This window comes from Pelobates fuscus, chromosome 10, assembly GCF_036172605.1.
Source record: "Pelobates fuscus isolate aPelFus1 chromosome 10, aPelFus1.pri, whole genome shotgun sequence".
In the NCBI taxonomy this organism is placed as follows: Eukaryota; Metazoa; Chordata; class Amphibia; order Anura; family Pelobatidae; genus Pelobates; species Pelobates fuscus.
The window spans coordinates 38,914,259-38,924,475 of record NC_086326.1 but is presented as its reverse complement, the minus strand read 5'-3'; the positions used below and the strand labels follow the sequence as shown (position 1 = coordinate 38,924,475).

Below are 10,217 nucleotides of genomic sequence, written 5' to 3'. Positions count from 1 at the left end.
CTTGTTATCCAATGTCAGTTCTAGAAAACAGCCTGTGTCTGCTCACTTTTGTAAGAATTTTTTTTAAAAAAGCCTCCCCCATTTAAAAAATGGCCCCATGGTGGGGCATCTATTAACTAGCGGGGAGGACATAGTGTCCCCCCAAGCCTCCACCCGAACCCCGCGAGTGAGGGCTATGCAACTAAACATGGGCCCCCACCTGCCGCTCATGGGAAGTGGAGGGGGACATGGGGGGCTTAGGAAGTGGTGGGGAGAACTGGTCCCACGTGTCCCACAGGGACTTCATCTACCCACACAAAGATGGCGGCGCCCAGAACCTAGGTCCGGGCAGAAAATAAAGATAAAAACATAGGTAATATGGGGGGCTTAGGGGCATTTGGGGATAACTAGGGGGTTAATCAGATGTAGTAGAGTCGGGAGGAGAGTTAAAAAAAAACTGGAGCCATTACAGTGCCGCTTTAATGTTCTGTTAGGTATACATATAGGGTATTTAAACAAGCCATGTCTGTCGTTTATAAAACGGTATTTAGTATGTATGGGGGAAGTTAATGAAAAACCTTTACATTTTGGCAGAAAAAACACAAATTCTAAGTTTTGATAGAGGAGATAGGGAACAAAAAGAGATTTTTTTGTTTAATTTGTGTTTATTCATTACATAGTAAGATGCATACGGGTACACAATAACATGGTGCACAAATATAGCATAAATTGACATGGAATCATATGCAAATAATGACATATGTAAAACAGCAATATAAGACAGACAATAACAATTCACAAGGTATTATGACAGTCAAAGAGCTTGCAGGAGTGTAAACATTGATGCACCTATGCACCCTAATCGGGCTCACATTTCCTCACAATTTGACATAGCAGTATAGTTACGAAATAGAAATAATACCAATAATGAAAAAAAATATTATAAAAAGGAAAGATAGAGAACAAAACCAATTAAATCACGAAGTCACGAAGGAGTATGAGAGAAAAACCTGTGGAGTGGTCAGTAACCTATAGCAGAGCTATGTAGTGTTTTGGAGAAATGGAATTCTGTAACACTAGGGGTTATGTAAAATCTGTAACAGAGGCCATTGCAAAAGATATTAAATTTAAGATAGATTCACTTGGTCAACAGGGAGCAAGCAAGCTTGAGGCAGGGACAGTTTCATCCCACAGATTAAGTAATATTATTGCTCAAACTTAAATGCAAGAATGGAAAAATAGAATGAAAAAATGGAAACCAAGAAGTGTGGTCCTCAAGCAATTTGGGTAGAATCCAACCGATGTGCTTTGTCTGTTACAACGGATTTACTATGTCGGTGTTATTAGAGTTGAGCCAGTAGTTCTACCAGGTAGCCCAGATTTTGGAGTATTCGTCCCCACGACCAACAGACGACCAGTGCAATTCTTCTAGGCCTCTAAAATTAAAGAGATGTTAATATAGGAATACACAACATGAACATTAATCCAAAACCAAATCAAATGTGTTTATGTTGTGCTGGTGTCTACATTTTGCCTGGAGTGTCCTTTTAAAAATTGCTTCTGGAATGTATCTGCAACATTTGTAAGGCAATTAAATCTTTCCTGAAATTTACAAATCAATTTTGATATTTAACTTCTTTAGTTTGATACCGTTTGAATGGTAATAATGGTTAAATCCTATGTAGTTTATTCATTAAATCGGAAAAATTAAGCATTAAGAAGCAAATTGTGCATTTCTTTAGGCCAAGAATTGAAAAAAGGACAATGTATATGATTTATCCAGTAATTGTAATGAAACTATTTGTTTACGTATTAGTAATTATTGTATAATTATTATTACAGCCTAATATTTAAAACTCTCTTGTTAATTTTTCACAATTTCCTATTTAATGATTAAACCCCTACGTAAATCCAATTTCTTTGATAATCCATGCAGTGAATGAAATGGCTTGGTGGGGTCGGGGGTCGGGACTTTGTTGATGTCCTCATCTTTAACGAGGTTTGTGATTTCTTTACCTTTTTCAGTGTCACCAACACTTTTACATCTAAAAGTCAATACATTATTTGCTCAATTATTGAAATCTGTCTTTTGTTTGTTTGCACCTAAACCCTTTTTTTTAAATACACACCACATTTTCAGAATTACAATGGATTTATCAGTCTTTCCAATTATTTTTGGGCAGAAACACGTCCTATTTTGACCCCACTCTTGACTCAATGTCCTATTTTGACTCCAGTCTTTTGTGACTCCACTCTAAATTCTTCTTATGTGAAAATGTTTGTGGCAAAACCAGTTGAGTTTCCTAAGAAAAAAAAGACACCCATTAGATCACAAATTTTCTTTTAAAGTTGTGAAGTAGATAAGTCCCTAATGTATAACCCTTCATTATGGCTTTCCCACATACCGATAAGATAACACATTAGGGAGCCGTCTACTAAAGAAAAGAAGCCCTCTTTCTTAAATTTGCTTTCTTATTTGCTAAGTAGATAGGTTCCTACTTTGGTTCCCCTTAATTATGGAAATCCCTTGTAAGGATAGGATACCAAATTAAGGAGCTGTTTACTAAACAGGTGATAGAGCAAATATAAGAAAATCAATTTTTCTTAAATTTGTTCTTTTATTTGTTTAGTAGATAAGTCCCTAATATGGTATCCTTAATTATAGAAGACAAATTTAGGAATAGCGGGTTAAAGAGCTATCTACTATACAGCCAGAAGCTAAAACTTAAGAAAAATTGACCTTTTACAAGGTCTATTAATCCACTGGGTATTTATTGAGGTCAACTAAATTTATAAATTTCCTTTCAGTTCTAGATACTCTCTCTTTCCAAGAGTTGCCAAAGACATGATAAAAACAAGAAGACAATCTATGTTAGTGGTTACATAAAAATTCGAACCTGAACAGTGGGATCAACCTAAAACAAACGTGATGTATGGCAAAAAAAAAACGCAATACAGTATCTCGAGTAATTAAAAACATTACTCAGATAACAGTCCCACTAGTCATGTGGGAAAAGCATGCTGAGAGTTGGCGATCTAGGGCGAGCCTACCTTGAGGCACTCCTAGGAAAAAAAAACACGAAAAATGAATGAAAACTAACAGCTTCAACCGAATAATGTATCACGGAAAGAAGTGATAGGAACAAGGGAAAACCCTTATATTTTCGTTAAAAAAAAATTAAGAAAAATGCCTTTTTCTTATTTTTGCTGTTTAAGCAGTTTAGTAGATAAGTCCCTAATTGGCTATCCTTTTGAAAACAAATGGATCTGAAATAATTTGTTTAAATTTGATCTGATTTCAGTCATTTTGGGTTCCTTTCAGTGTTAGTAACTTCAGAAATATGTCCACTTCCAGATTTAACCAATTAAACCGAATGCGGACAAAATGAGCTTCAGAACTAAACAAATTGCACAAGTCTAGAATAAACACTTCTGTATGGATCAAGAGCAAATATAGGTATTTCTGGTGTACATGTTGTTAATTGAGGACAGGTTTCTTCATTCTAAACCCACTAAACTGTGTCTGATAATTTTTAGAGATAAACTGCTCTAGCTTGTAGTGTGAGGTTATTTGAAAGGCGTCTGGCTCTCCTGAGTCACTGTGCTTCACTAGAAGCACAGAAATAGATCCCTTTGTCCTGGTTCTCCAGGGATTTGATTTCCAGGTGAGTCGTCTTCCCTGACTCAGTCCTGGTCATTATGAACTTGTCTTTGTCAATCCCTTTCTCATTCTCAGGTGTTTGGCCTATTAGACTCCAGGCTATAAGCTCTAGTCCTTGACCATTCCTCTGTAGATACCAGTACATATAGTTGTGATCTGTTGTCTGAGTGCAGTTCATGTGTACCACGGAACCTAACTCTCTCATGATTGCTCTGGGCCACTGATTAATGGTGGATGTCTGCGCCAGACCTGAAACGATATGAACAGCAGGTTATATTAAAAAATGTTGCATTCTTAGGAACAAATGGCAAGGTGAGATGAATGTTTAATGTGCAGACACTGGATTTAGAGTCACAAAGCATTTACTAAGGATAATTATTTTCTATAACATAGAGTCGGAGATATTCACTAAACAGTAAGTTTTGTTGCGTCGATAATTATCTTGGGCTTTTCAGTAATGGTTGGAGAGTTTCTGAGTTGGCTATTGTAAGTCTCACTATTTAGTAAATAAATCCAAAAGTGCTAACATTACACATTTCTATTCTGTGAAGATTGTCCTCCCAAATTTTTTTAATATTGTCTGTCCCTATTATATTACCACCCAATACTCACAAATGGGAATTAGAAGGCTGAAGAGACATCTCTGTATAAGGGACATGGTGAAACTGAGATGTCACTGGCAATAACACTATGCACAGTCTGACAGGAAGTTATGACAGCACCTGCAAGGGTAGTGAGGTTAACCTCTTCCTGGCCTAGATTTAGTGATACAAATGGTTCCTGAGGAACTAGAGGATGGAATGATAAAAATGCCATTAGACTTAACATTCCTGTGTTATCGAGGTCAGGGTCCTGGCATAACATTATTTGGACTCTGCGAGGACGCCCTATAATTCCATAAATGACACAGCATATCGAGTCCTTATTGTAGATGTTGGGTGTGCGTGTTTGGTTATTCTTCAAATTATCATGCTCAACCAATGACAGAAGGAATAAAGTGATGGGAACTTATTTTAGAAATCTGGTTTAAAAATGATTTGCAATAGTGCGTCAATTGTTTAGTCACCTAATTTCTATTCTGTCTGAGCAATGAAATTTAGAAAAAGAAGGCATCCAGAACAGTCCCAATCTCAATAAGTGCATCCTTTATTTATGGTGTCAGATAAATGGGTGATGTTTTCGGCCACACACAACCTTTAACAAAAACAAGGGAGAACACTCTTTCACTTGACAACCACAAAATTAAAAGTTAACCATTAAAATGCAGTTCTTAGAAAAAGGATACTCATTATATAACTGGAGAACACTATAAATACAAAAAGTTAACTACTAGTGTGTGTGTAAAAATGTTGCTCATAGATGTGATTAATTAAGTTTGTGTGGATATGTGAGAGTAAGAGACTAGTAATAATGTGTGTGAGACAGAGAGTAACTAATAGTGTGTGTAAGAGAGTACCTCATATTGCATGAGAGACAGAGATTAGTGAATAAAGTATGTGAGACAGACAGTAGCTAATAAAGCGTGTGAGAGAGTAGCTAACAAGGTGTGTGAGAGAGTAGCTACTAAAGCGTGTGAGACAGAGATTAGCTAATAAAGTGTGTGATACAGATAGTAGCTAATAAAGTGTGTGAGAGAGTAGCTAACAAGGTGTATGAGAGAGTAGCTAATAAGGTGTGTGAGACAGAGATTAGCTAATAATGTGTGTGAGACAGACAGTAGCTAATAAAGTGTGTGAGAGACTAGCTAATTAGGTATTTGCAAGAGTACCCAATAAGGTTTGAGTGTATGGCTACAGATGTTGCTTATTAGGCATGTGTATATTAGATGTGAGAAATACTTTGGTTTGTCCATAAACAAATCAATTCATCAGACTCAAAATTGTTTATTATCATTTTCAATCTCGTTTGGAAATATCTTCTGAATGGTTACAAATTGCTCACATTTTATTACAAAAAAATATGTAAAAAGTTCTAATGTTTTATGCAGTGTTTTTCTGGTTCTATAAATATTTTGCCATGGACAGATAAAAAGTCTCATCTCAAAGACCCATCTTTGAAAAGCTGCACAGTTTATGTTAATGGCACTAATTATAATTCACATACCAGCATATTGTGGTAATCTAGAGGTCGACATTTTTCTAAATGTTATTTTGACCTAAAAGTAAATTGTCAATTCACCATCTAGTGAGTAAACCCTGCGTGTGAATGGAGTGCAGATATAAATTGTGTTGGAGTCCATGTTGATGATCACCGAGGTTTCTTCATTCTTACACCCCCTTAACTGCATCTACATATTTGTGAGAAGTGAATACTCTGTCAACTATTATATCACATAGTATGAGGTTATTTGAAAGGCTTCTGGCTGCCCTGAGCCAGTGTGCATCACTAGAAGCACAGAAATAGATCCCTTTATCCTGATTCTTCACGGATTTTATTTCCAGTTGAGTCTTCTTCACTGAATCAGTCCTGGTCATTATAAACTTATCTTTGTCAATTCCATTTTCGTACTGAGGTGTTTGGTCTCGGAAACGCCAGGCTATAAGCTCTAGTCCCTGGCCATTACTTTGTAGATACCAGTACATATAGTCGTGGTCTGTCGTCTGAGTACAGTTCATGTGTACATCAGAATCTAACTCTCTCATGATTGCTCTGGGCCACTGAGTAATGGTGGATGTCTGCGCCAGACCTGAAACAATATAAGAAGATTATAAGCACTATTTCTTCCTTCTTTTGAACACTTTGAAGGGTAAATAATAATGCTTAGCATGCAGATACTAGATCCACATTCATCCACAAACAAATAGTTTTTGAAATGAACAATATTTTTGGCATTAACATTCAGTGGGCTATTCACTAAACATTGTGCTGTAGTGGGCTTCTAATTTTCCTTGCTAGATATTACCAGATCTGATGCGTATTACATACATATTTCTGCATATGGTCTGTCCCTATTATTACCACCCAGTACTCACTGATAGGAATTAGAAGACAGAAGAGACATTTCTGTATAAGGGACATGCTGACACTGAGACCTCACTGGCAATACCACTATACATAGTCTGACACAGGAAGTCACAGGCACACCTGCAAGGGTAGCAAGTTTAACCTCGTCCTGGCCTTCATACAATGGTGTGGGTGTGGATGCTTTAGAAGAAAAAGAAGATGGAGTGATAACATTTCATCAGACTCCACCTTCTTGCCAGCCAAGGCCTATGTCATTGCTAAAATAATTTGGACCTTACCTGGCCAACCTACTCTTCTTCATAATTGATCAAATGTTTGGAAATGCTGTCGGTGTTTTGGTTCACATCCACAAACAGCTGGAATAATGTGATGGGTTTGGTTTAAGTACCTTGTTGAAAATGGTAAGAATTGGCACAAAATGTATCACGAGTGTTAACCATTAAAATGTTGCATCTGGAAAGAGGACACTTAAACCAAATGAGTCGAGAACATTCTAAACACACCAAGATGGATATAAAAAGCAAACACATCAGTTCCAAGCAGGGATAGCCATTAATGATTCACCTGTCAAGAGGAGAGTCAAAATAGGACTGGAGAACCAACATGAACAGAAACATCAAAGCATAGACATCAAACTCACAGACAGTTTACATGATATCATCACATGAACCCCACATAGTTATCAAAGGGAATTGCAATAAGAAAACTGAGTTTGTTTTTACAGTGAGAAACTCCCCATGTGTTGAGAAGTAGTTTTGGAAATTCAGTTCACTCAGAATCCCAATTCTGCAGGATTTGGGCAGATTGGGGTTTGGCTGAATTTCCAACCAAACTGTACAGAAATTCTGAACCAACCAAATAGCGTGATAGACAGGCATTTCAGCTGGTTTGAAATTCATATTACTGTGCTTACTGCTAGTGTAAGAGTTGTTTTTTTTTGTCTGTTTTTAAAGGGACACTAGCTAAAATAATTTTCGATTATATATATATATATATATATATATATATATATAAAAGTAAGACTGTACCTTGCACTCAGGCTCCAGAATTACCAAACCGGGTGCAGCACCAGGGCTTGAACATCCAAATAGAAAAATAGTTGGTTGCACTCTCGGATTTCCATAAAATATAACTTTTATTCCAATGGTTAAAACAGATCAACGTTTCAGTCCATCTTGTGGACTTTCATCAGGATCACACATACATGTTAAAAACATATCATATATATAAGATGCAATAATTGAAATGTAACTCACCCCAGGTGCTGTGTGTGAAAACCGGCGTCCTGCGGGATCGTGTGCGCATGTGCGGCATTAGCTCCGCCCATTTCCTTGACGTCATCGCGTGAGGCTAGCATCGTTGCCATGGCGACACGGGTAGCTAGAAAAGGTCGTCATGGCAAAGTTTAGCAACACCCAGTGACCACCACCATGGAAATAGAGCTGTAATACGAAACAGCTCAGGTGGAAGGAGACATAACATCCCAGAGGTTATAGCTGGACGAAAAAAAGATGGAACAATTTATAGTAGTGAACTGTCATGAATCCAAACACTGTTGTCCATAGTGCATAGTGCAATTATAGGTATAATATTAGTATAGATAGTATTATAATAAAGTGCCAATATTTAAAGTGCCTGGAAATAAAGTGGCAATCTAAAGTGCCTAATAGTTGAAAAGTGCAAACTTGCAAAAAAGTGCTGGGTGCCAAGTACTAAAGTGATCAAAGGTGTTTCAGTGTAAAGTGCCAAAGAAAACCACATTATCCATAATGGCATCTAATTCTAAAATACATAAACATTGCTAGGTTATGGGTTAAATATATTACGTCACTATGAAGTGTCTAGGAAATAATTACTATACACGAGCTATTAATTATAGGTGCTCATATAGTGATTGCTATATACCAATATTTTATAGCAAATACCTTTAAAGGGAACTACTCATTTTGCAATGTTAAATAAAATAAACAAATAAAGAACAATACTAATAACTGCTTACAATAAAAATAAATTAAGTTAGGGCTAAAGCAAATATTACATAATTACACGAAGGAATGTAACGACAGGGATTCATTTAACCCTCTAGGGGACACAGTATCTAATTTGTGTATCCAAAACACTTCTTTATTGAGAAGGATCCTCCCACGGTCACCACCTCTCCTTGGTGGCGGAATGTGGTCAATGGCTACAAACATTAATGTGGCCAAAGAAGTGTTTGGCTACCGGTTTGTCCGAATGGCCATTCCTATATGCCAGTCGTATACTGGACCTGTGTCCCTGATGCGTTCACAGATGGCCGTTTCCGTCTTCCCTATATAGCACAGGCCACATGGGCAACTTAATTTATAGATTTCATGTGTAGTTTTACAAGTAATCGTAAATCTGATGGGATAGACTTTGTTATTATGGGGATGGTTAAACTTTTTTGCTGGAGTCATATTGTTGACGAGTAAACTAACAGAAGCCAAACACAGAGAGATGGATGCAGGTCTTCAGGAAGTAAGAAGTCTTTATTAACATACCGATCGGGTCTCACACTGAACTACGTACAGGATCATTATGGACCAGAAGGTCTTGGGATGTTATGTCCCCTTCCACATGAGCTGTTTCGTATTACAGCTCTATTTACATGGTGGTGGTCACTGGGTGTTGCTAAACGTTGCCATGACGACCTTTTCTAGTTACCCGCGTCACCATGGCAACGACGCTAGCCTCATGCGATGACGTCACAGAAATGGGCAGAGCTAATGCCGCACATGCGCACACGATCCGGCAGGACGCTGGTTTTCACACACAGCACCTGGGGTGTGTTACATTTCAATTATTGCATCTTATATATATGATATGTTTTTAACATGTATGTGTGATCCTGATGAAAGTCCACATGATGGACTGAAATGTTGATCTGTTTTAACCATTGGAATAAAAGTTATATTTTATGGAAATCCGAGAGTGCAATCAACTATTTTTCTATTTATATATTTATTAAGGCCTGTATTTGTGGGAGGGGCTTAAATTATCGCTCATATCGCTTGAGGTCAGCATCAGAATGATTTCTATTTCCGGGTCATCCAGACACCATTTTACCTGATTACTCCATGAGGTTTTCTAAGCTGAGCTGTGTCAGGAATCCAGCCACAGGCTTTTCCGACCTACCACCTTCTTTCTTCAATACATCGCCGTGGATGGTGTCCAAGTGACTCACAAACCGTAAGTCGACCTACCCGTTACGCCAGGCATCAGTCCCACGGCACCATGCACGGGTCAGGTCCTCACTTTACGGCTGCATTTTGTCTAAGTATGTTCTAAAACCATTGCATGTTCATGCAAATCATTCGTTTAAACCCCCTACCGGTCATTTGGTGTACTACAGGCTTCTCAGACATTATTGTATTTCATGTACAAATCAACGAACCACTACATTTTCGCCTACACACTGACCCCTACTGGTCTTTTGGTGTACTACAGGCTTCTTAGATATTATCGCATTTCATGTCCAAATCAACGAACCACTGCATTTGCGCCTACAAACTGACCCTTACCGGTCATTCGGTGTACTACAGGCTTCTCAGACATTATTGCATTTTATGTACAAACCAACAAACCACTGCAT

At 37.7% G+C, this 10,217-nt stretch overlaps 1 gene segment (V, D, J or C); it reads right to left on the bottom strand.

The window, feature by feature from the left end:
* Positions 1–3,044: 3,044 nt before the first annotated feature.
* On the bottom strand, positions 3,045–4,321 carry LOC134575035 (T cell receptor beta variable 12-5-like). The segment is given in 2 exon segments: positions 3,045–3,889; positions 4,253–4,321. Coding segments are annotated over 2 exon segments (360 nt in total).
* Positions 4,322–10,217: the final 5,896 nt, after the last annotated feature.